This window comes from Rhinopithecus bieti, unplaced genomic scaffold (assembly GCF_001698545.2).
Source record: "Rhinopithecus bieti isolate Rb0 unplaced genomic scaffold, ASM169854v2 scaffold_3858, whole genome shotgun sequence".
Taxonomy (NCBI): Eukaryota; Metazoa; Chordata; class Mammalia; order Primates; family Cercopithecidae; genus Rhinopithecus; species Rhinopithecus bieti.
Window position 1 is genome coordinate 671,068 of NW_016804227.1, and position 26,345 is coordinate 697,412.

General features: G+C 39.9%; 1 protein-coding gene across 2 annotated transcripts in view; it reads left to right on the plus strand.

Annotated features, from left to right (window-relative positions):
- The first annotated feature begins 533 nt into the window (after positions 1-533).
- CAPZA2 (capping actin protein of muscle Z-line subunit alpha 2) overlaps positions 534-26,345 on the plus strand; it is a 61,911-nt gene continuing 36,099 nt past the window's right edge. Inside the window, exons 1-2 of one of the 2 annotated variants that reach the window (XM_017867341.1) lie at positions 534-698; positions 25,991-26,054. In XM_017867341.1, coding sequence (XP_017722830.1) covers positions 660-698; positions 25,991-26,054 — 103 coding nt within the window. In that variant the 5' untranslated portion in view covers positions 534-659. Of the gene's footprint in view, positions 699-945; positions 1,129-25,990; positions 26,055-26,345 lie in introns of those variants that run through there. The other variant, XM_017867340.1, reaches the window with a different exon arrangement.

Sequence of the window (26,345 nt, forward strand, 5' to 3'; positions counted from 1 at the left end):
TGATGGACACTTAGGTTGGTTCCATTTCTCTGCAATTGCTTATTGTGGTGCTATGAACACGCGTGTCTAGCTTGTTTTTTTCCCCCTCAACACTATAGCCCCAGAGACTAACACAGTGCCCCGCAACCCGTTAAAGGACCAAAAAATATTTGTTGGATGAATAAAGGAATATATCAAGAGCAATCTTTCAATTATGGAGCGGGTCGTGTGTGTGTATTTTAATGAAAGCCGACTATTTTATCTAATTTTTTAAAAAAACAATGTTTAAAAAGCTTCTATTTGTCCACCTTTTCACATTTTTGCTGGCAGAGTTCAAGACTTGATAGAAACATAACGAAGGGCTCAGAATGTACTCATCGCAGACTGGGCCCATATGGTCACTGTGGGGAGAGAACGTTACACTCACGATGCTAGCAAGCCTGCTGCAGACGGCCCTGGGAGACACCGTCCCCCGCCCGGCCACCAGGCGCCCGCGCACGCGCACAGCCGCACTCAGACCCGGAGGGCCGGGTCGAGGGAGGCGCGGCTCCCGGGGCGCGTGCGCGGCGACCTGAGCGGCGGGCCCCTCCCTTAGCGGGGGCGCGCGGCGCTGAGGACCGCACGGAAACGGGGAAGTCAGGTGGCCGCTGCCGCCGCCGCGGTTTGTCGCCAGAAGGAAGATGGCGGATCTGGAGGAGCAGTTGTCTGATGAAGAGAAGGTAAGAGTCGTGGGGGTGGCGGCGCCGGCCGTCGGGAGCCGGCTCAGCCCGGGCGGGTGGGCCCGGAGTCTGGTCGCGGGGGATGGGCATTGGCTCGCAGCTGGCGGTGCCCTCGTCTGCCCTTCCTCCCCATCCTTGCTGCGCCGAGTGCGTGCCCCTGTCCGTCACCCGAGGCCCCGCGCGGGGGCAGGTCTTTGCCAGGCCTGCTCGCTCCGCTCCTTGTAGGGTGTGTACTCCGAAAATAGGAAGCGGGAGCCGGGCGATGGCGGGCGGGGGCGAGGGCGCGGGGGAGGGCGGCGGCTGCCCGGGACTCTCTCCTGCTATCCGGCCGCGGAGCCTGCGCCGGGGTCCGGGGACCGGGGATGCAAAGGGGTCTGCGTCCGTGCCTGGGAGCGGCCCAAGGGCAGTGCCCAGCGCGGCGGCCTGGCCTGTGAGTGTAGCGGCGGGTGAGGGGAAGGGAAAAATCGCTTAGGAAGCAGACCTTCACTTCTCCCTTCTACTTCCCCCTCCCCAAAGCAAACCGCTTCCTTTTCTGATTCTCTACGGTTTATCCTTTTTTTTCCCTTTCCCTGTGGAGGCCTCTCTCTCTCCCTCTCTCTTTCGTTTCGTGGCTCTAGCAGTAAGCTTTGCAGCTCCCATGTTCCCCGGGAGGCAGCGGAGTTGCTCACAAAAAGACAACCCCCTCCCCATAGTTGTTTTCTGCCCACGTTGGCAGCATTCTCCCCGGGGGGTCGATTTGGTGGCACCTCACCTTCCTGCTAGGACTTCTTCCAAGAGGAGAAATCGTTCTCCTCCTTTTACTGTATGTCAGATGCTGTGACAGCAGAGGAACCAGATGAACTACTTAAGTTCTCAGATATTTAATACGAGCAATGGAATAATTCGCCCCTTTTGTTTGGCTTTCGTGAACGTCCCATTCCCGAGGGTGGTGGGATAGGGGAGAACCCTGCTAATTTTTACTGTTTCTCGGAAAGGACCCTGACGTTTCTCAAACTTAGAAGTAACTGACAGAACATACGAGTGAGTTAGTTGTAGGGTTGGAAATGTCCACTCTTCGTTAAAGAGTGCTTCATTTTTAAATTTCAAAGCAGTACAGCCAATGGAGGAAAATACAGGTACATTTAGGTACGTTGTGGTGTTTAAGAAATCCTCGTGTAAGTCTGAGAATATTTTCATTTGGGACCCTCTGCTCTAGGTGTTTTTATATGCTGTGTTCTTGCACCGAAATAGAAGGTTCTGTCCCATTCCCAATGTGAATGGTCAGAAGTCAGCCTCATCGTTATTTTCGGAAATCTGTTTTTCTCTTGTGTTGTTTGGTGAAAGTGATAATACAACAACAAAATGGGGGCGAGCAACGTCTCCATAACCCACAGACCCAGTAGGCAGATCCCTGTATCCGCAAAAGTTGCTGTACAGTATTCAATGTATAATCTTGGTAAATAACCCTAAGTAGGTGACTGAAAATGTACAAGAGTGCACAAACACATGTTTAAAATTGAGTCGTGCTAAAAAGCTTAAAAAGAGATTGTCGTGTTTTTATTCTACCATTCTTAAGTGGTGATTAGTAGCTCAAGTGGCTAGAAATCTAGCTGAAGAGAGAATACTCAGTGTGGGAGTTAATAAGACCTGCCATGTGTTGTAAAGGCCTAAGATTAAAAAGTTTTTTAAAAATGAGATAAGATGCCTTATTATCCGGCACTCTCAGGGCACTAAGCTTCATAAAGAGGAATGAGGAGGTTCTGTGTCTTAAAAGCCTGCGCCGCCTAGTAGCAGAATGTTTTATGGATAAATGAATGAAAATTCTAATTTGATTTTTGGTGTTTTGTAAGAATATTATGTAGATATTTTACATATAAATTTCATCACTATATTTACTAATTTAAAAACTGACAAAACTTTTAGGTTAAATTCAAGTAACCAGTTAAGTGAAATTTTAACGTTCTTGTCAATTGAGATATCTAAAGGTTGTTTTCATTTTGGGGGAGGAGGATGTGTCCAGTATGGGATCAGAAAACAGAGAGGACTTAAAAGTGATATTTTGATATTACTCTTTCTACGCCTTATTGGTAATTTTCAAAAATAAGCTGTCAAGCTGGGCACGGTGGTTTGCACCTGTAATGCCATCTACTCTGGATGCCAAGGTATGGAGGATCGCTTGAGCCCAGGAGTTGTAGACCAGCCTGGGCAACATAGCGAGACCTCATCTCTAAAAAAATAATACTAAGTTTTGAATACTTTTAAGTTTTTGAGATTTCCGTTCCAGATTGCAAATCTGAGGAAGGGAAGCTGTTAAGATGTATCTAGTACTGTACTTTATATATGCTTGGCTCAGTTAGATGCATTCATTACTTAATTTGTTGTTGTAAGAGGTAGTTGTTCTATTTCCATTTCACAGATGAGTAGAGTGAGGTTCAAAAGCTTTAAGTAGTTCACCCAAGGACAGTCAAGATGAAGGTCTTGTTACATTATGCTCTCTTCTTTTTTTTTTTTTTTTTTTTTTTTTTTTTTTTTTTTTGAGACAGAGCCCCCTCTGGTTGTCCCGCCTGGAGTCAGTGTGCAATCTCGCCTCTGCAACCGTGCCTCCGGGCTCAAGCGATCTCCTGACTCAGCCTCCGTGAGTAGGCTGGGATACAGGCCACGTGCGACCATGCCCACTAATTCGTGTATTTTTAGTAGAGGCGGGGTTTCACTATGGCTTGTCCAGGCTGGTCTGAACCCTGACATCAGGTGATCCACCTCCCTCGGCCTCCCCAAATGCTGGATTACAGGTGTGAGCCACGTCCCAGCCCAACATTATGCTTTCTTAAACAAAAAAAATGATAAGAACCTCTTCTGGTTTTGCTCTTCATTTTTAATTGTTGACAGCTTATTTGAAAAGGAGAAACGTTGGTTCTTCCTTTTTTCTTTTTAGACAGGGTCTCACTCTGTCACCGCAGCGCTAGAGTGCAGTGTGATCATGCCTCCCTGCACCCCGCACCTTCCTCCGGGCTAAGCAGTCCTCTCACCTCCAGTCTCCCAATAGCTGGGAGTACACGCAGGCGTGCCACCACCCCAGCTAATTAAAAAAACTTTTTTTATAGAGACAAGTGTTCATGATGTGTATCCAGGCTGGTCTCAACTCCGGCTCAAGCTATCCTCCCGCTGGGGCCCCAAATGCTGGGATTACAGGCATGAGCCCATGATTCCTGCCTGTTTTAAAAAGTAATACCAAACAAGTAGTGTTAAGTTCTAAATTTTGTCCTTGATCATTTTGAATAAAGCCTTATTATTAACCATTTAAATGGGTTATGCTACTGGTAGGAAGCCATTTTAGAAATAATCTAGAATAATAGTTTTGTTTTTAAAGTCCGTACACAAATTGCTTTGAGGCTATCACTATGAAATTTAATAATCTGGCCGGGCGCGGTGGCCTCAAGCCTGTAATCCACCAGCGACGTGGAGGCCGAGACGGCAGTCACAAGGGTCAGAGATCAAGACCATCCTGGCAACACGGTGAAACCCCGTCCTACTAAAAAATACAAAAAACTAACTAGCCGGGCGAGGTGGGCGCGGGCCGCCTGTATCAGCAATGAGATCCCAGCTACTCGGAGGCTGAGGCAGGAGAAGGCCGTAAACCCGGGAGCCAGAGCTTGCAGTGAGCTGAGAACCGTCCACTGCACCCAGCCTGGGCAACAGAGCGAGACTCCGTCTCAAAAAAAAAAAAAAAAAGAAATTTAATAATCTTTTCTCCTTTGGCCACTGGGTGAATGGGAAATAAATTTAGCTGAAGACCACAATGAAGTTCTTTAAAGCTCTTGTATAGTGTGTCCCATAGACTTTTTTACATAGTTACAGAAACCCTAGACCCAAAACAATTCATTTTCATTCCTGGGTCAGCTATATTGTACAGTAAAGCATTTTTGTGAATTTGAAATTATATGAAATAGTTGTGTAAGACTCAATTGAAAAGACCCATTCCGAAACCTCTCTCTGGATGAGAGATTCAAGTTCCAGAAGGAATACACTTAGTTACTGATGGGAAAGGATCTTTTTTCTTCCTGTAACCCTTTACTTCAGTGATTACAATAATCTATCCCATAGCTTCAACTTTTAGGTCTTTGCAGATGTCTCCCAGGTACATAGCTGTAGCACTAACTTCTTTCCTGATTACTGGTCAGATTTTTATCTGCTAGTCATGTTCACTGGAGATGGTTAATTAGGTACGTTCAAATGGAGCTTGCCTAGAAGTAAATTTATGAACTCCCTTCTTCTTTCCTCTCACACAAAGGGGGTATAATCTATCTTCTCTTGATGATTTTTCTCTTTATATCTTTATTCCCATTATTCCAGTCATCCTGGTTTTTAATTTCAGCTTTATTCTAACTTTTTTTTGGCCCCGTACCTTACAATCAACTGGTAAAAGTTGTCACTTCCATCATCAAAATGTATTATACAAATAACTTATTTCTTGCTTGAAAAGTCAGTTCATTTATATTAATACTTGGTTTATTATCTCTTCATTGACCTGATTATTAAATAATGTTTGGTAACAAAATTTCACTGTACAAACAGAATGCAACTTGATTATACTTGTTCTGTGCCAACAGTTAAGAAGTAAAGTCAAGAAAAATGTCTCACATCCATTCTTTCCCTTCTGTTGTATTTGCCACTGTTAGGTTTTTACTATGAAGTTTCTAGACTAATTCCTCCTGTTTCCTGTATCTAAGCCTTGCTTTATTATGTCATTTCTCTACTCTCAAAATTTTAGTGCCTGGATCCTCCATTGCCTTTACAAGGAAGTCCAGCTCTTTAAAAATGGTATTCATGGCCTTGTATTCCGTTTTAACCTAAATAGTTCTGACATTTTCAATATATATTGTTACTTAATCGTGCTGTGAATTTAGAGAGACTTCAGAGAACTGCATACTAGTTCATTTCTCTCTCTCTTTTTTTTTTTTTTTTTTTTTTTTTTTTTGAGACAGATTCTCACTCTGTCACCCAGGCTGGAGTGCAGTGGCACAGTCTCGGCTCACTACAACCTCCGTCTCCCAGGCCCAAGCAATTCTCCTGTCTTAGCCTCCTGAGTAGCTGGGACTACAGGCACACGCCTGCGTGCCTGGCTGATTTTTGTGTTTTTAGTAGAGATGGGGTTTCACCATGTTGCCCAGGCTGGTCTGGAACTCCTGAGCTCAGGTGATCTGCCCACCTTGGCCTCCTAAAGTGCTGGGATTACAGGCGTAGGCATGAGCCACCATTCCCAGCCACTGGTCCATTTCCAGCACCTCAGATAAATTATTTAATCTTAGCCTCAGTTTGCTCTGAAATGTTAGAATGTGGTAGTAAGTTACCTTCTTCATTAAGTTGTTATAAGTCTATTGGGCTTGGCGTGTAGTAAGCACACAATAAATTGTAGTTATTTTTCTCTGCTCATGACTTTTCATCTACTTTGAGTATTGGCACTGCTCCCAGGTCTGTCCCCTTTTTTGAAACATGAAAATCTCAGTCATCCCTCAAGATTTAGCTTAGATTACACAGCCTTTTTAGCCTCTCGTCTGAACTCTACAAGAGATCTTTAGTATTAAATACAATTTTGCGTAATAGTTATTTGCTTACTGTTTTTTCCCTTTTCCATTGGAATTCCTAAGTGCAGACATAATGTCATCTTTAACATCTGTCATTACTCTACGTGTGCTGAATAGGATGGTTCTATCTGTAGTTTATATACTTCTCCCTTAGTGACTGGCTTCAGAAATTTTGTGTATGTGAAAACAATAGAAGCTGCCATTGTATTTCATAATATTAATGTAAAATTAGAAATGCTCTTATTGGCTGGGCAGTGTGGCTCACACCTATACCCCCAGCACTTTGGAAGGCTGAGGCGGGTGAATCACCTGAGGTCAGGAGTGCGAGACCAGCCTGACCAACATGGTGAAACCCTATCTCTACTAAAAATACAAAAAATTACCTGGGCATGGTGTCATGCACCTGTAGTTCAAGCTACTCAGGAGGCTGAGGCAGGAGAATCACTTGAACCAGGGAGGCAGAGGTTGCAGTGAGCGGTGATCGCACCACTGCATTCCAGCCTGGGCAATAAGCAAGACTCCATCTCAAAAAGTTAAAAAAAAAAATTCTTATTAATGAGAAAGTAAACTCAAGCAGAAAGCTATTAATGTAGACAATATTCGTTCCTAATTCCATTCTATAGATAAATTATGTTATTTCACCAATAAAATGTGAAAATTTCTGTTGCAGACAGGAACTTGATAGCAGCTATAACATTAGTGGAGTTTTTCAGACTTTACACATTAAAGTAAATCTGTGGTAAATTTTCAGTGCATTTGGGAGCCATTTTTGCATAAGTAGTTGGATAGAATAATTGCACGTTAGTGTGAGAATACAGATATGAAAACACTTAGAGAATTTAAATAATTTTTAAGGTTGAAAAGCATGATGGCAAAACTTGACCTGTGGTTCCAAGCTATGACCTAAAAGCCTAATCAGCCACCTGAAGCAAAAATTTGTTCAAGTTATTATAGCAGTAATTTGTAATAAGAGATTCATGCATATCAAAGAAAATGAGGTCTTTGTCTTCTGAAAACCACTCTTCTAACAGGTTCCATAAACATACCCATGGCTGTTGTCCAAAAAGGAGTATTTCATAAATTTTATTTTGAGGATTAAGTACAGTTTTTACATTCTTGCTCTTACGACATATTTACATGTCTCACTATGTATCTTAATGGCTGAGAACTTTTCTTATGCATTCTAATTCACAGTGTTTCTACTGAAAATGACTTTTGAAATCGTTTACCTCCATCTTCATTCATTTACCAAATATACTATATTTCACTGATTTCAGTACTGATACTTTTTTATATTTTAAGATCTCTGAAATCAGGCTGCATTGTTCAATCAATGGCTTGTAATATTTCATTGGTAGCATTTTTCCTTTTTTAGTGGTACATAAAGTTAGGCATCTTATATTGATTGTGAATCAGGATAGGCAAGGATATAGTTCAGTAACAAACGTCCTGAAATCTCAGCACAAGAGTATTGAATGTGGGAGCTTTGTACTGCATCTCATTCATTCGATGTATATCTAGTGTGGGTCAACAGAGAGCCCTGCTCAGGGAAGTAATTTAGCTTTCCAGTTGGTTAGAGAGCTTCCATCTAAACTTTTTTCTCAGTCACTGCAGTGGCGGGAAGGAAATGGAATGAATTGCACACTTTTTTTTTTTTTGAGACAGAGTCTTACTCTGTCACCTAGGCTTGAGTACAGTGGCACAATCTCGGCTCACTGCTACCTCCGCCTCCTGGGTTCAAGCGATTCTCCTGCCTCAGCCTTCCGAGTAGCTGGAAGGAGCTCACATCACTTCTCCTTAGATTTCAATTAGCTAAAGCAAGTTACATATATAAACCTAATTTCAGAAAGGTCAGGGAAAAAGAGGCGAATTGGAATATTTGTGAATAGCAATAATGACAGCATAGATTAAGTTTTAAATTCACTAAAGTGTTGCGATCACCTGGAAGGTAGATACAATGCAATGTAAAACTATAGATTCAAAGATGAATTGGACATATATAAGATACATACTAAATTGGGTCTAAAAATTTAGAAGATAGAAAAACTACTACTGCCTAGGGGCATGGTAAACATCAGTTGGGGTCAAGCTCATACCAGAGAGCACAACATAGGGAAAAATAACAGGAAAGTGGGAATGAGCAGGCAGTGAGTTTTGTGTAAAAAGAATTCAGTTAAATAGTTGAGTGTCTACTCTATCTTCGGTACTTTTAGAATAAGAGATACAAAGGTGAATTGTGCTGTTTAACAGCTCACTGTCAGGGTTTTTCCACCTCAGCACTGTTGACAGTTTGGGCCAGATATTGTTGGGCGAGTGGACATCCTGTGCATTGTAGGATGTTTAGCAACATCCTTGGCCCACGTGATATGCCACTACCACCACCAAGGCTTACCAATCCAAAATGTCTCCTGGTGGACGTATTCACCCCTGGTTGAAACCCATGGGTCTAGATAGATTAGAGCTAGTAAGAACAGTTGAGAACCTGGCTTAAGTGGACTTTAGGACCTGGTTGAAAGTCATCCCACAAGAAATGGAGGCAAAAAAGATTGCTAATAGATTTTAGAGTTGGAATCAACAAGACTTGGTAAATGAATATAGGGGAAAGGCATGAGTCAGAGAAAACTGTGAACATTGAAGTCTGGATGACTGGGAATTGGTACCACTAGTAACAACTGGAGAATACGGGAAAGAGGATACACAGTTGGGAGGAATAATGGTGAATTTAGTTTTGGTTGTACTGAGTTTGAAATGTTAGTTTGTTTATGTGAAAATGCCTAGCAGATACAGGAGACAGAGAAACAGCTTGAAAAAGAGGTCACCTCCAGAGATTATATAGAGATTTGAGAATCCTTTTTGTGGGTTAAAGCGAGATGGGATAAGCCCTTTAGGACAAAAAGCTTAGACTTAGGAAAGAGGAGAGGGCAGGAAGCATATACTTAATACTTTGATTTGAGGAATAAGAAGTGGAGAGAGACCTAAAGGTGAGGAGAAACCCTTGAAGTCGAAGTGTTACCTATTGATAGCTAGCACAGAGTAGGTGCTCAGGTCACAGAATGTGAAGAGAATTTCAAGAAGGAGCAGTTGCAGAGATTAGGGGTATGAGATTGAAAAAAAGCCTTTGGATTTAAGAGAAAGGAATGAGAAACAAATTACACCTACTCTCTGCCCGGCACTTTAACGTGTATTCTCTCTATTAATTGTGAGAATAACCTTGTTATTATCTTCATTGTACAGACAGGAAACTGGTGCAGTTAAGGCTATTTTAAGTGGTGGACTAGGGATTAGTGGCCTTCAAGAGAATAATTTTACTAGTGTTTGGAGCAAGGAGTGGAGAAACATAAGCCAGATAACTGGAGTCTGTAATGAAAAGTATGTATTTTCCCTTTTCCAGAAACGGCCTTTCAGTATTGTTTGCATTCTAAACTACTCATCTTTGAATAAGCAGACTCAAGGTCTTTCTCCTCTTCTTTTGTATCCTGACCTATCTCTGCTCCCTTAGCAATTTGTACTTATCTTTGTTATAACATTTACCAATTTTAATAGATTTACCCACTGTCCTTATTTCCTGTGTTCTTCAGAGCCAGGCCTTATGTCTTCATCATCTTGGTAATTCCAGTAGAGTGCCTAGCATGTATTAAATCAGTGATTTTCAACTCTGGTTGCACATTAGAATCAACTGGAGAGTTTATAAACAAAATGAACGCGCAGGTTCCTCTTGTGGGTCAGGCCTGGAGTATCCGTAATTCCTTGTTTTTTTTGTTTGTTTGTTTGTTTGTTTTGTTGTTGTTGTTTTAAAGCTTCCGAGGTGATCTGAATGTGCAACTAGGGTTAAGTTTCACTGTATCACTGTATTAGGGGCTCAATAAATGTCGACTAAAGGATGAGTGGAGACAGTAAGTATAAATTATTCTTGAAAAAAATTGGTAGTGAAACAAAAGAGAAAAATATGTATTACTACTTTGTTTTTTCCTGCTATTTCATTTTAAGAAATACTTTTTTTGTAAGAGAACATTCTAGGGTGTACAAGGGAAATGATTCAGAAGGGAAAAGGAAATTGAAAACATAAGATAAAAGAATAGTTTACATAACTTACTCTCTTTTAGTTGATGATAATGCCTACTTTGGATTCATGGGTTTCTTCATGTTTTAAATAAATGGCAAAAACATATTTAAAGAAGAATCAATGTTGAGTTCTGTAGGTGACCCAGTTTTAGGTTAAGTGCTGTGGGCCCTGTTTTTAATTACCAATCAAAATGATAATTATAAAGGAAAAAAATTTTGAGGAAAACTTACTAAAACAAATTACCACTCTTAAGTTTACCCATATTAAAATAAATTCACCTGAAACACAGACATGCAATAGTGATCACTTGGTCATAAACTATTTAAATGTCATAGAGTTCAAAAAAGTAGGTTTTTTCTTCTTTTTTACTTCTCATTCTCAAAAGACAGCCATTTTTTAGAGAGTTGTGGAAAACAACCTCAAATAATTCTTTTAGTTGAAGTGGAAAAGTGCATAATAGCTCCTTTAATTTTACTACCAGTGTCTAAAGTAGTGACCCTTTTTGGTGTTTCATTTTCTTGAGAATCAAGTAAAACCTGTAATTCATTTTGCAAGGAGACTAGACTAGACAAATTTTACATCTAAAGGCCCTTATAGGACATGGGTGCGGTATCTGGTCACCCTTCAGAATCACCTGGAGAGATTTTCTAAAACATAGATTTCTAGGTCACCATTCTCTGAAAATAGATTCACTGGGTCTAGAATAGAGGGTGGGAATCTGTGTTTTTTCACCTGAGCTTTCCAGGTGAGTCTGACCGCCATTCATATCTGAAAAATTCCTACTGTAGTATCTCCTTCCTTGATCATGGTGGCCCATACCATGTGGAAATTATAGGGGCTGCAGGTAGGATTCTCAAATAAAATACTGATGCCTCGGTAAATTTGAATTTAAGCTAAACAGTGAGTCATTTTTAGTACAGGTATTTCCCAGAGTAGTGTACCTTTGGACTGCTGGAGAGTGCAGGGTCCTTTGCCTCTAAATATAATGCTTCTAGATGGCTGTTTTGGGGCTTTTTGTTGTTGGGTTTTTTTGGTTTTCGTTTTTTGTTTTGGTGGTGTGTGTTTGTGTACATGTATGTCTGTGTGCTCCCATGCACATACATTGTCTGCTTTTTATACTTTCATCTTTATTTTATTTTTTCAGTTGCTTAAGGTTTAAAACATTTTTTAAAATTTTGTCAGTTTACCATTTTATAGCTGCTTTGGTGAGGACTCCATTTCTTGTTAAGGAATTGTTTTCTTCAGACAGTTTTAAAATCTCCCGAAACTCAAGTTTTACCTTAGTGTTTGAAAACATGTTGCCAAATGTTCAGCAAAGGCAGTAGAACAATCTGGAGAATTCATGGACATAGGCAGGTGAAGTAACTTTAATTTTGCCATCTATTTCTGTAAATTGTGGTAATGAATGACAGCCCACAGTAAACTCTCATGTTGTACCCTCGTGTTCTAGGTGGTAATTATAAAACTGAAGTAGCACTACCAATTGCTTATGACTTTCAGTAATAAACACATCTTGAAGGGGCATCACAGGCTGAGGGAACCCAGTCACTTCCACCTGTGGCACTTCACCATGGAGCTTGTCTTTGCTTGAGAAAGGTACATTCTGTACCATTAATGCAAAGAGTGACACAGTCAAGGATTGCAAGGCAGAAAGATACATGTGAGGCTTGTGTTCATCCAGCCCTCCTTCCCTTTGTTCTCTTTCCCTGATAAGTTTTTCAGTCTTATTCAGCAGTGTAGGTGTAAGATTGTACATTTCCAAATTCCATATTCCAAGTATCATAGGCCATTAGAAGTACTAGATGTTTTGCACTCACTACTTTTCTGAGGTGTCACTCAAGGCCAAAGGCAACAATTCAAAAGCTGCTGATACTTGCCTGGTTCATCAAGGTATCCCGTAATGATACCAAGGCTTTTGATCACAGCTTCTCATACCCAATATGCCTTACCTTCCATTTAAGGAGGACTAGGGAGTGAGGAACTTCTTGAGGAAAGTAAGGCACCACTACTCCATAAGGTTTAGCTACAAGTAGTGTCCTTTCTGGGTCTTTGTGACTCACCTCTTCCCATCACTGTTTTAAATGTTCGGCTTCTGCATGTGTTGGTCTGACATGATGTGTAAATGCCGTAACACCAGTTAGTATCACTTGCCTTGGCTCTTTATCTGACCTCTTGATCATACTAGAAAGAATGTGGAGAAGCTGATTTTTCTTTTTAGATTCAAGATGTAGGCATGTTGTATACAATCTGAGGGCATCAGCGTCTGTCTGCCAGCAGCACGTCAAGTACAATGTATGGCAAGCAATGTCCAAGCATCAGCACAAGGGGTTTTTCGCTGCAGTCAGAGACACTTCTGATCCTAAGCGACATCTGCTGGCACTTGACAAAAAGAAAGTAGTGCATGATGGAAAGCAGAAAACAGTTTACTGTGGGGTTTATCAAAATGAACTGTGCTTTTACTTGATGGAGAAAATAGCATTCTTTCTTTTCTCTCCTAAGAGAAGGGAGTGGGGAATTCTCTCTAAGAATAGTGGAATCAGGCTGGGCACGGTGGCTCATGCCTATAATCCCAGCACTTCGGGAGGCCGAGGTGGGTGGATCACTTGAGGTTAGGAGTTCAAGATCATCCTAGCCACCATGGAGAAACCCTGTCTCTACTAAAAATACAAAAATTAGCTGGTTATGGTGGTGCTCACCTGTAATCCCAGCTACTCTGGAGCCGAGGTGGGAGAATCACTTGAGTCCAGGAGGTGGAGGTTGCAGTGAGCGGGGATGGTGCCAGTATACTCCAGCCTGGGCAATAGACCAAGACCCCATTCCAAAAAAAAAAGGTGGAATCAACAACAACTGGTTTTGAAAGATGAATATCCTTGTTTTTTTGTTTTTTCCTTGCCTGAACTGTTTACGACTGAATTCTGTTCGCTTTCTTCAGTCTTACAGGGATTCCGAAGAAGGTTGAATGGAATCACAATCTACCAAATGGCAAAGTGTTCATTTTTGAGGATGGCAATTTTAGGTCTTCTAATTTGCTCCATCAAAGACTATTTGTCACTATGTAATAAATTAATTTTATCTTCCCTATTTGTATACTAACAAGGAGTTCTCTCCAGGTTGAAGAGTAGAACGAGTGAAAGAAGATTGCCTAAAATTGATGTAAGAGCTTCTAATTCATTTTCTTTCACTCCGCTAGCAGCATCCACAAAATCTTTCCCGGTTACTTGATCACTTCCAAAGTCTCAGTAGATTTGCAGTAAATTGGAGGGATTTTTTTTGTTTTTGAGACAGGGCCTTGCTCTGTCATCCAGGCTGGAGTGTAGTGGCACAATCACAGCTCACTGTATCCTTGACCTCCCAGGTTCAAGTGATTCTCCTATCTCAGGCTCCCAAGTTGCTGGGACCACAGGTGCTCACCACCATGCCTGGCTAATTTTTTTTTTTTTTTCTCATTTTTTGTAGAGATAGGATCTTACCATGTTGACCAGGATGGCCTCAAGTGATCCTCCCATCCCAGCCTCCCAAAGTGTTGGGATTTTACAGGTGTGAGCCATGGCACCTGGCCAAATTGGAGGTTTTAAAATGTTTATTTTATCCTATAACTCAAAGTTCTGATCATTGTTTTCATCTGAGGTGTTTGTTGATGTAAACTTGCATTCTTCAATAAAAATTCAGTTACTTAGAAGTTTAAAGCACTCAAGAGGCTTGATTGGCTCCTGAATTTCAGGGCTCAGTTTGTAATGTTTTCGTTCCTCTGAAGGAACTTCGTTTTCTGCTGCCTTTGTCAGTTTGGCTCGGATCTTCCTTTGTTAAAATGTTGTTGTATGTCAACCACTTCTCTCCTCCCGTCACATCCATTGGCTGATAGAAAACTAAATAACCATACTGTAAATTTATGTCTGAAAAAAAATTAATATGATCTGTGGAGAATCTTGTGTTCTCTTCTAATGTTTAGACTATATGTCACCTTATTTGCTTGCTTAAAACATGTTTTTAAGTATCTGAATTCCTTGCTTCCTATGTGTCTTGATATGTCCCCAATTACATATCTTAAATTCAGGCTTCACTGGTAAGTGAGATCTTGTTTTAATGGCCTCCTCTTCACTCCATTGGTGGAGGGGTTCTTGCCCTGGAATTGGGGGGTTGACAGAACATACATAATCTGACACTGGACAGATAAGATTGACAGCAGTTTATTAATCACAAATACTCAGCAGCCCCGGAGAGAGGAGACAGCACACTACGCAGGCCTACATGGGAGTTGTGCTTGGGAACAGAGTGAAGAACAGTCAGGGGCTGTAGGAGGCAGACTTTTAGTAAGTATCAAGAGGGTGGAGTGATCCCTGGTTCTCAGGACGTGATCCATTCATTGTTTTGATAATTCCAAGGGCTGGCGGTGACCTGAAGCTTGCTACTCAGGGATAAGAAGGAACTGTGTCTGTTCCCTGTGATAGAAAATTGTTTGGCTAGGGGACCTTGTCTATGGGAGCAGAGTGAAGAGAACTTGCAGTTAGGCCATTCAAGGTTCTCCCTGTTTTCCCAAAGTGTCAAGGCACTGTAATATTGAGCCTTAATTTTAGGCCTTAAACCACAAGTCTCAATAGTGCTAGCTAGTTATCAAAGGTATTTGCTAATGATTGCTGTACTAAATAATGTATCAAGAAGTTTTTAATAGTATAATTTGATCTTAGAGTTTTCCTTTCTGTATGACCTTTTCTTCTGATACTTTGCAAAGTTTAAGATATTCTGCTGCTGTGTGCAGTTTCATCACAGTAGATAAAAGATGGCCACATCATGTATATGAAGTGATATGGTGACAGGAAAGACAAAAGTTCTTGTTTGAGAGACCTAATGGAGTGATAAGGCTCCAGTTCTGTGTATATGTGGGATGACAAAGAATGGATAGGTTGTAGGAGCTAGAAAGTGGCAGAAAGATTACAAAGGTAATAGCTATTATTTGAGTGCTTACTCTGTGCCAAGCACTTTTCTAAGTGTATTATCTCATTTACTGCTAGTGAGGAAACTGAATTTAGTTTGCTTAAGGTCATGCAAGTAGTAAGCAGTGGAACTGTAGTCTGAATCCCTGCTTAATGTTATTTAAGAGCTTATGCTGTTAACAGTTAATATTTTACAGCCTTAGAAGAGCCTTATATATCATGCTAAAGACTTTGAACTTAATCTTATTGGCATTGGGGAACCATTGAGTGATCTTGACAGGGAGGAAACATCAGAAATTACATTGAAAAATACCAGTCTGGTGGCAAAGTGGAAAATGAATTTTGGAGAAAGATGAGGCCAGAGGCAGGACAGCTTTATAACAATCCAGGAACAAAGTGCCTGGGTCCGAATAAAATGGAATGGAATCAAATAAAAGGAATATGGACTTGAGACAGATACTTACTGATCATGTGACTGACTGTAGGAGAGAAGTGTGGAATAATTTCTAAGTAGTGGCAATAATTTTATCGGGAACAGAAGGCAATACATTTGAATGAGAAGAGAAGTTCAAGGTATCTTTGAGGCATTTTGATGGAGATCCCTAATAGACAAATTATAGTTAGAAAAAGGGTAGGATCTTTATCTTGAGTGAGGTTATGATAAGTGTGTAGATTTGAGAGTTACTGTGTGGTGATGATGGAAGCAATGATTTCTGAGGATTACCTAGAGATTTATTTCGTAACTCACAAAAGAATCGTCATAGAAGACTTTATGCTGTATTGGGAGGCAGCTGTGTAAAAAGCTGAGGACTTCATCCAGAGACTTCATTCAGATCTTAATTCTGGATCTTTGTTTTCTCTTTCATAAATTAAGGGTAATGTCAGCTATATGAGAATAATCATAGATAATATTGTATTTTATTAGGGCCTGAGGTATAAGAGTTGAGAAATAATGATGCATGTCATCTCCCTTAGTTTTTACCTTTGAAAACTGAGGTTTACAGAAGTTAAAATAAAAACAAAATCTTGGCTACAGATCATTTGCCTTTACTTACGTAAAGCCCCACATCTTAACTGCACATTGCCACCATCTTTCTCTCCTGTGTTGCTATTACTGGTGTTTGAGGTGAGCAGGGTCAAGTGGAGGGGGAAGGGTGACATCCCAAATAAGAAGAAAGGATGTTGATGTATGACAAGTGAACGCACTGCAGACAGCACAGTAATACATGGGCATAAGCCACCCTTGAACACTGTAGGGCACGATGAAACTAACATATAATCACTTGAAAATGTCTGTACTCCAGGTCTATATTTAAGAATATTGGCCAGGCGCGGTGGCTCACGCCTGTAATCCCAACACTTTGGGAGGCTGAGGCTGGTGGATCATGAGGTCAGGAGTTTGAGACCAGCCTGACCAACATGGTGAAACCCCATCTCTGCTAAAAATACAAAAATTAGCTGGGCGTGTGGCATGCATCTGTAATCCCGGCTACTCAGGAGGCTGAGGCAGGAGAATCATTTGAACCCAGGAGGCAGAGGTTGCAATGAGCAGAGATCCTCGTGCCACTGCTCTCCAGCCTGGCGACAGAGTGAAACTCCATCTCAAACCAAGTAAAAAGAAAAGAATACTGGGACTATGCTAATGCAGGCATACTTCTTATCTACTGCTATTGCTGCTAATAATAATAGCTAATATTATTTATTCATCCAAGATCACATAGCTAAATGACTAGTAGAGATTAGAAATCCAGCCTGGTCAGTCTGGCTCTAGAGACCATACTATAAACCATTACACCAAACTGTCTCTTTTATTAGGATACGTTTTGTGATTTTGAATGTAAGTTATTTGAAAATTAACTATCTACAGCAGCAGTCCCCAGCCTTTTTGGCACCAGGGACCCATTTCATGGAAGACAGTTTTTCCACAGAGGCTAGCGAGGTGGGGATGAATGGGGCAATGTTTCGGGATGAAACTTTTCCGCCTCAGATCATCAGGCATTAATTAGATTCTCATAAGGAGCACAGAAACTAGATCCCTCGCATACACAGTTCACACTAAGGTGTGCGTTCCTATGAGAATCTCATGCTGCCGCTGATCTGACAGGAGGCAGAGTGCAGGTGGTAATGCTTGCTTGCCCACTCCACCACCTGCTTTGTGACCCGGTTCCTAACAGGCCCCAGACTGGTACCTGTCTGTGGCCTGGGGGTTGGGGACCCTGATCTACAGAATTGCATTAGTGATAACTCTCAAAATGTTCATTTCATTGAAATACTACATTCTCTGACCATTTTGAATAAATGGGAATTTATTTGTGCTTATAGATTTATTCAGCCTGTAATCAGTAACTACTGATTACAGAGATGGGGCAGAGGAAACAGATTCTGCCTTGAGGGGAGGTTAAATGTTTGTTTATTCAGCTAATATTTGAGGGTCTGCTATTTGCCAGGCACCATTTTAAGCACTCACATATGGCAGTATATAGGCAGTTTCTCCCGCTCTGATTTTTTTTTTTTTCTTCCCAGACTAAATCAGTGCTAAACTTTGAGGATTTTGAAAGCAGAGGGCCTGGAAAGTTGGCCAATTTTTTTAAGTAAATTAAGGTAAATATGTTTAACCATAGATGACATATCAAAAAAGTACTCGTTTGTCTTGCTTTATTATAAAGTCTAAACTAGAGTAGTTTATTTTTGAGTTTCCAAAATCATGAGTTGGTTCAAATAATTGTAAACAAACAACAGTAGATATGATTACATTTTAATTAATCAGAACTCAAGTAATTAGAATCCTCTATTTAATCCAGAATTATTTAACTTGATTTTAAGGGGATGATGGCTCATTGTGAACTGCAGCAATGCCTACTAGAATTTTTTTTTTTTTTTTTGAGAGGGAGTCTCACTATGTTGCCCAGGCTGGAGTGCAATAGCGCAATCTCAGCTCACTGCAACCTCTGCCTCCCGGGTTCAAGCAATTCTCCTGCCTCAGCCTCCCGAGTAGCTGGGATTACAGGCATCTGCCACAGTGCCCAGCTAATTTTTGTATTTTAGTAGAGATAGGGTTTCACCGTGTTGGCCAGGCTGGTCTTGAACTCCTGACCTTAGGTGATCCACTCGCCTCGGCCTCCCAAAGTGCTGGGATTATAGGCGTGAGCCACTGTACCCCGCCTTTTTTTTTTTTTTTTTTTTTGAGACCGTCTTGCTCCGTCGCCCAGGCTGGAGTGCAGTGGTGCGATCTCAGCTCCCTTTATCCTCCCACGTTCAAGCGATTCTCCTGCCTCAGCCTCCCGAGTAGCTGGGATTACAGGTGCCCAGTACCACACCTGGCTGATTTTTGTATTTTTAGTAGAGACAGGGTTTCTCCCTGTTGACCAGGCTGGTCTCCAACCCCTGAGTTCAGGCGATCTGCCCACCTTGGCCTCCCAGAGTGCTGGAATTACAGGCGTGAGCCACCACGCTGGCCATGGAAAGTCTTTAAAGTCAGTTGGTGAGGAGGATTAGAAAATTAATTTGCTTTCACATTACTTACATTGATATTTTTGTAGTGTTAACCAAAGCCTCTATTAAACTCTAGAATAGCATCACTACTTGCTGCCTGCTAATATTATTGAATATTTAGGACTTTCTTGAGGAAGTCCTTTCTTACAATTCTTACAATTACTAGTTGAATGATGACTGCTAACTTCTTTGGATACTTATCAGAAGGGTTGTTGGAATTTACTAAACTATAAGACGTATTTTTTTATATCTCTGACAAAGAAATAATTTATATTGTTTAAATAGAACTAAATATGTAAGTTTTTTTTTTGGTTTTTTGTTTTTTTGGTCCAGTGGGGAAAAGAAATATACTTTAGCAAATAGTTCTAGAATGTTTTATTTATCCATATAACAGTGTAATAAAAAAGAAATAGAGCCCCATCACACATAAGACACAAAAATCAATCCTGGGCAGATTGAAGAACTAAGTACAAAGAGCAGAACTTTAAAGTTAGAAAAAATATAGGAGAAACCACCCAACCTCAGAGTAGAGAAGGAATTTTTTTCCCCAGTCTTTAAATACTTGACTGTATTAAGGGCATTCTCTTACAAAACTACAGTACAATTATCAGACCGGGCACAGTGGCTCACACCTGTAATCCCAACACTTTGGGAGGCCAAGGTGGGCACATCACGAGGTCAGGAGATCGAGACTATCCTGGCTAACACGGTGAAACCCAGTCTCTACTAAAAATACAAAAAATTAGATGAGCGTGGTGGTGGGAGCCTGTAGTCCCAGCTACTCCAGAGGCTGAGGCAGGAGAATGGCATGAACCCGGGAGGCGGAGCTTGCAGTGAGCTGAGCTCATACCACTGCACTCCAGCCTGGGCGACAGAGCGAGACTCCATCTCAAAAAAAAAAAACAGATTACATCACTAATGCACCTTCCCCTCCACCCCCCAGGTCCAGGATCTAAACCAGAATCACATTGAATTTTGTTGTAATGTCTCTGGTCTTGCTTAATTTGAAACAGTTTGTCAGCATTGTTTATTTTTCATGACCCTAACTCTTTTGAAGAGTACAGACTCGTTATTTTGTAGACCGTCCCTCAAGTTTAGTTTGTTTGTTTCCTGATAATTAGATTCAGCCTGTGAATTTTTAGCAAGAGTGTCACAGAAGTGGTGTGTTCTCAGTGTACATTCTCAGGGGGCACATGATGTCAGTTTTCTGTTTTCTTAGTACTGTTGATAACTTTGGTCATTTGATAAAGGTGGTGTATGGCAGGTTTCCTCAGTGTAAAATTACTATTCTTTATAATTAAGTGTCACCTGGAAAGATACTTACAAACCATGTAAATATCCTGTTGTTTTATTCTTCTGCCCACCAACTTTAGCCTTCCTTGATGATTTTTGCTTGCAAGAATTACTGTGGTGGTCACCCAAGGTGGTTTTCTAATTCAGTCCCTCCTTTTACATTTATTAATTGGAATTCTATGATGAAGGGCTTTTCATTTTCCCCCATTTGTTAGTTTATTTCTTTATGCCAGTATGGACTCATAGATTCTTGTTTTATTCTATGGGTTACCATTCGTTACTACCATTATTATGTAATGGGTTGCTTGAAGAATTAGTTTTTTTTTTTTTAAACAAAATAAGCCCATAAGAAAAACAAAATATGAAAAAATAATGCTTGACAGTGTTACTTTTGTATTGTCTCAGACAGTTGATGGACAGAAATCTTTTGTTTTCCCTCAGGGCTCACATGTATTTTGGATATTTGAACACACCACTTTTATCTTCTGTATAGATAGCTTTATAGTGACTAGTGGTGTGTGCTCTTCTACAAGAAACGCAATAGAATGGAACATATTTTTTATGTTATATTTGTTACCTATGTGTATATTTTATACCACATAATGTTTGGAATCAAGAGAAAGAAAAAATATAATTTCAGGATTTAACTCAGGTTATACTTGAAGCTCTATAGGTTAACTTTTCAAAACTACTCTATACTTCTTGATGTGATTGTTGTGAGGTATGCCTATCTGCTGCCAGGGACTTTATCATGGAGGAATGCGGTTAATTTCCCACCTGTAGCCCCTGGTCCCCAACAAAACTATGCCCCCAAAATCCTGAATTAGATTAGAAATGCAATAAAAGTAATAACTCTTTCATGATTTTGACTCCAGTTTGTCCAGAATTGACTTTGAAGAATAACATGTGGAGGAAGATGGTGGATAAGGAAAAAAAAGATTTAGCAGTGGGCCTAGAAATGTATCTAATAATTCACTGGACTCTTTTTTAAAAGCTATAATTCCCAAGGGCAAATGGAATGTATTTACTTACCCTCCATGTTTGTTAAACTTTAAGGAAATACATTTGTAATTGTTTTCAGAAATTCTACTCTTGGGATCTCTTGTTAACTTGTATGATTTTTTTTTTTTTTTTTTTTTTTGCATTTAGAAATGAGCTAGAATAAATAATTTTTAAAATTAAAATCAGCAAGGAGGAATGTTGAGTCTGTAGCAGTGGATAAAAAATACCTGGATGATTGAACAATACCTTCTTAGGAAGACAGTCAAACTTTTGCTTTGAGAGACACACTTTCTTTTGTCTGGGGCCTGAGAAATCCAAAGGTCAGATTCTTAACCTTTTGAAATTCAGAAAGAACCAGATTAAAGTATTTCAGGCACGGCTGGTTTAATCCACATTGTGTGTGGGGTTCTCAGCCAATCTGCTCCCTTGACCTCCCAACCCTTAGTGGTACTTTTGACCCACCATTCACTTTGGATGTTGTGGAAGACAAGTAATACCTTTTGATTACTGTGTACATTTAGTGCAACAGCAAGGGCAAATAAGTTCATAGAATAAAAATGCAGTACAGATCATTTTTGCTTTCTTGGTGAAAACCCAAAATAGAGCTGACGAAAATTCTAAATGGTATATTGCCTTTTTTGGAAACAACTAAAATTTTTAAATCTCAACTAGTTAAATGCATTACTAAATATACTATATGTATACTGCTTGCTATCAGGAATTTAATTTAGCCAGTTTTATAGGTAGTGTTTTTATAAGTCATTAGGAGTGTTAATAATTACCTCAAAATTCTAAAAGTGTTTTGTTATCACATTTTTAATTTCTTGCCTGTGGTAGTGATCAAAAGACTTCAGTTTAAATACTTCCTAACAACTCCTTATCTCAATAGGAAGGGGATAGGGGCAGAAAGGGGATAAGAAAATGAAGATATTTACATAATCATAATAGGCTCCAGTGTATGTTTGGCATGCACAGTGGCCTATGCCCTACTCTATCCTTGCCTTTTTAAAATTGTTATGTATGTTTTACCTTTTAATAGTACTCTAATGTTTAGTAGTACTCTAATGTTTTAGAAGCAATATATTTTGAAAACACATAAAAAATTTTATTTTTTCAATTAGTATATAGTAAGTACTCTTGTTTGATGACTTTTAGCACATGTATAGATCAATGTAACTACCAAAATCTAGATATATACTAGTACAGTTCCATCAACCCCAGAACTCCGTTTCTTTTCCCCCACTCATTTCTCTGTTTGTAGTCACACTCTTCCGCTTCCCCACCCCTCAGCCTCTAGCAACCATCCATCTTTTCTTCATTGCTCTAATATTGTTTATTTGAGAATGTCATATATAGGGAATACTGTAGAGTTACTCTGTTACCTTTTGAGATTGGCTTATTTTATTCAACATAATGCTTTTGAGGTTCATTCCAATTGTCACATACATTAATGGTTTGTTCCTTTTAATTGCTGAGTCATATTTCATTGTGTAAATGTACCACTGTTTGTCTGTTCACCCATTTATGGACATTTGGGTGGTAGATTGTTTCCAGTTTTGAGCAATTGTGAATAAGTTTTTATATGAACATAAGTTGGCATTTCTAAAGGGTAGATACCTAGGAGTAGGATTGCTGTGTCCTATGGTGTGTGCTTGCTTAATTTTATAAGAAATGACCAAACTGTTTTCCATACTGGTTGAATGATTTTGCATTTCCACAGAAATGTATGAGCATTCCAGTTGTTCTGCATCCTCACCAGCACTGGGTGTTATGTCCTTTTTATTTTAGTCGTACTATTAGGTATGTAGTAGTATTTCGTGATTTCAATATTCATTTCTCTACTGACTAATGATAATAAGCATCTTTTTATGCACTTACCTGTCTTACATATCCTCTTTGGTGGTGAAGTGTCAAGTCCTTTGCTTACTGTTTTCTTGCTGTTGGAGTCTTGAGGGTACTTTATATATTCTGAATAAAAATCCTTTGTTGAGTATGCAATTTGATGATATTTTCTCCACTTTGAAACTTGCCTTTTCATTCTTAACAGAAGTCTTCCACAGAGCAGGTTTTACATTTTGATTAAGTCCAGCTTACCAGTTTTTTGTTTTGTTTTGTTTTAATGGATCATGGTTTTGGTATCATGTCTGTGTGTGGACAAAACACCTGTTTTTTTTTTTTTTTCTATTCTCCCACTCAGCACAACAGTCAACACAGAAGACTTCTGTGACCCAGTGTTTGGTGGGGAGAGGTGGGAGTCCCCCACCAAAAATCAAGCAATCAGTTTTACAGTGGACACCGGCTGGGTGTCATCTAACTTAACTCCAATACCATCTACCTGGAGCTGCTTGGAGATAGTCAGATCCCACAGGTGGAGGGCTCAGTCCCCAAGGTTGCTCCTTCCCCCACTTCCGACACCAGTCGCAAGTCCAGGCATTTGGAACTTCTGACTGACCATCTATAGCTCCAGATTCTCACGGCCTCCTTTTTGGGTTCAATAATTTGCTAGAGTGGCCCACAGAACTCTGGGAAATGCTTACTTACATTTACCAGTTTATTGTAAAGGTTACAGATGAAGAGATGCATAGGGTGAGGTATGGAGGAGGAGAGCAGAGCTTCCATGCTCTCCCCAAAGCACCCTACCCTCCAGAAGCCTCCCTGTGTTCAGCTCTTCCGAAGCTCTCCAAACCCTCTTTATGGGTTTTTATGGAGGCTTTATTACGTAGGCATGATTGATTAAACCACTGGCGATTGATAATAAACATAACCTTCAGCCCTTCTCCCCTCCCTGGAATGGAGGTTAGGAGGTGGGTCAGAAGTCCCAGCCCTCTAATCTTGCCTCATCTTTCAGTGACCAGCCCCACCCTGAAGTTATCAGTCAACAGTAGTTTGGAACACTAAGAAGTTTGAAGCAGAATCTATGATTGTTGTCAGATACCAGATAGATAACAAAAAGATGATAAGGTGATAACAAAAATTGGTATTTAAATTAGGGCTTACCAAGTACTTGAGATCATTTACTCTTCCCAAAAATTCTATGAGCTAGTTACTATTTTATATGCACTATTTAGGTGAGGTAACTAAACAGGAAGTTCCGTCTGATTCCAGAACCTAAAGTTCTATTAATTACAAAATGCTGCTTCTCAAGTTCAGAGCTACAAAAATTCCCTTTGTCTTAAATAGATGTTTTCTGATCTTTTGAAGGCCTTGTCATACATGTGTCCTCTAACTAGGAACATCTTCATTCTAGCCATCTATACCTTTTTTCCATGTTTCTCTCCTCTGAAAACTCTATCTGTACTTAGACACATACACATGCACACATAACACATATACAAACATACACAGCCGTTTCCTTTTCTTTCCATTGTTTTTAGTTTGTACATCAAAGCAATGGTAGTGCTGTCAAAGTGTTAGATATAAAAATAAATCAAGGCTTGTTTTGCCAAGGATGGTCTCTTCATACAGTGAATACTTGAATGTGCATAAAAATCATCTGGAAATGTTTAAATGGTGTTTCCCAGGACCTGTCTCTGGAGATTCTGATTCAGTTAGTTGGTCTGGGGCCAATGAATTTGCATTTTTGACAAGGTGCTGCTGAGACTGCTTACCTAAGGACTACACTTTCAGGGACACTACCTCAGCTTATTCAGAGGTACCATGTAGTGTGATTGGATGGCTCCTATACATACTTAAGGTGCTTTCACTAAACTATTATGTTGGGCACATCATCTACTCTCTCAGATACATTTTCATTAGTGATTAATCTCTTTATCAAAATAGGCTTTATTCTCTTAAAATACGCCTGTTAGCACACCTGTTGATATTTAATCTCCTACTTGTCTTTGAACTAAGATTTCCTAAGATCTAGTCAGGTCTCCTGTTAAACCTTTTGAACTTAGACTTTTCCTCTCTCCTTTTTTTCCACATGTATTACTAATTTGTGACTTTTTAGTCGAATATGTATATCATTGTTCTTCATTTTATTTATACCTAAATGCATCTTGTCTGCACACATAGAAAATTTTGTGATTGATTTTTTTCACTTTAGTTAAGAAGAAATAAAATTGCTTGTAAGAAATTGTTGGCCAGGCGTAGTGGCTCACTCCTGTAAACCCAACACTTTGGGAGGCCAAGATGGGAGGATCCTTTGAGCTCAGGAGTTCAAGATCAGCCTCGGTAACATAGTGAGATCCCTTCTCTATCAAAAATACAAAAAATTATCCAAGTGTGGTGGCACATGCCTGTAGTCCCAGCTGCTTGGGAGGCAGAGGAGGGAGGATGGCTTGAGCCCAGGAGGCAGTGGTTGCAGTGAGCCAAGATCACGCCACTGCACTCCAGCCTGGTAACAGAGCAAGATCCTGCCTCCAAAAAATAAAATGAAATAAAATAGGCCAGATGCAGTGGCTCATGCCTGTAATCCCAGCACTTTGGGAGACTGAGGCAGGCGGATTATTTGAGGTCAGGAGTTCAAGACCAGCATGGCCAACATGATGAAACCTCATCTCTACTAAAAATACAAAAAATTAGCTGGGCATGGTAGCACATGCCTGTAGCCCCAGCTACTTGGGAGGCTAATGCAGGAGAATCACTTGAACCCAGGAGGTGGAAGTTGCAATGAGCTGAGATTATGCCACTGCACTCCAGCCTGGGTAACAGAGTGAGACTCCATCTCAATTAAAGTTAAATAAAATAAGAAATTGTTTATCTGTAGTCAGCTTTGAATCTTTAACTGTATTGTATATTTTATCTGCATTCAGTCTGTATGTTGTGATTATATTAAATTGTTCAAACAATAGTGATCTTAAGGTGACTGAGTGAAGAAGTGTCACTGTATTTAAAATCTTAAGCCATTTTCAGTAGAACTTTGAAATAGTATAGTTTTGCATGTTTTATGCTTATTTTAGCAGAAACCTATGATATGGAACATTTATATCTTTCTTTCTATTTTAGGTGCGTATAGCAGCAAAATTCATCATTCATGCCCCTCCTGGAGAATTTAATGAGGTTTTTAATGGTGAGTGTTTGATTTATAACACTAGGCTTGATGTATGAAGCCCTCTTTTTTAAAAGAGTACCAAAATAATCAAAATAAGCTAAGGAGAGTATCCAGAAAAATCTGTTTTCTGAATTACAATGAAAATATGTTAGCCTGGATTTTGTAATGGCTAGAATATAATGTATTTATATATGATAATTCTGTTAGCAAATTAACCCTTTTAAAGACTATATGAATAGTTAATAATAAATTTTATTTTTTAAAGTAATTTTAAAAGTAATAAATTTTTTAAAAAATTTATTAAAAATT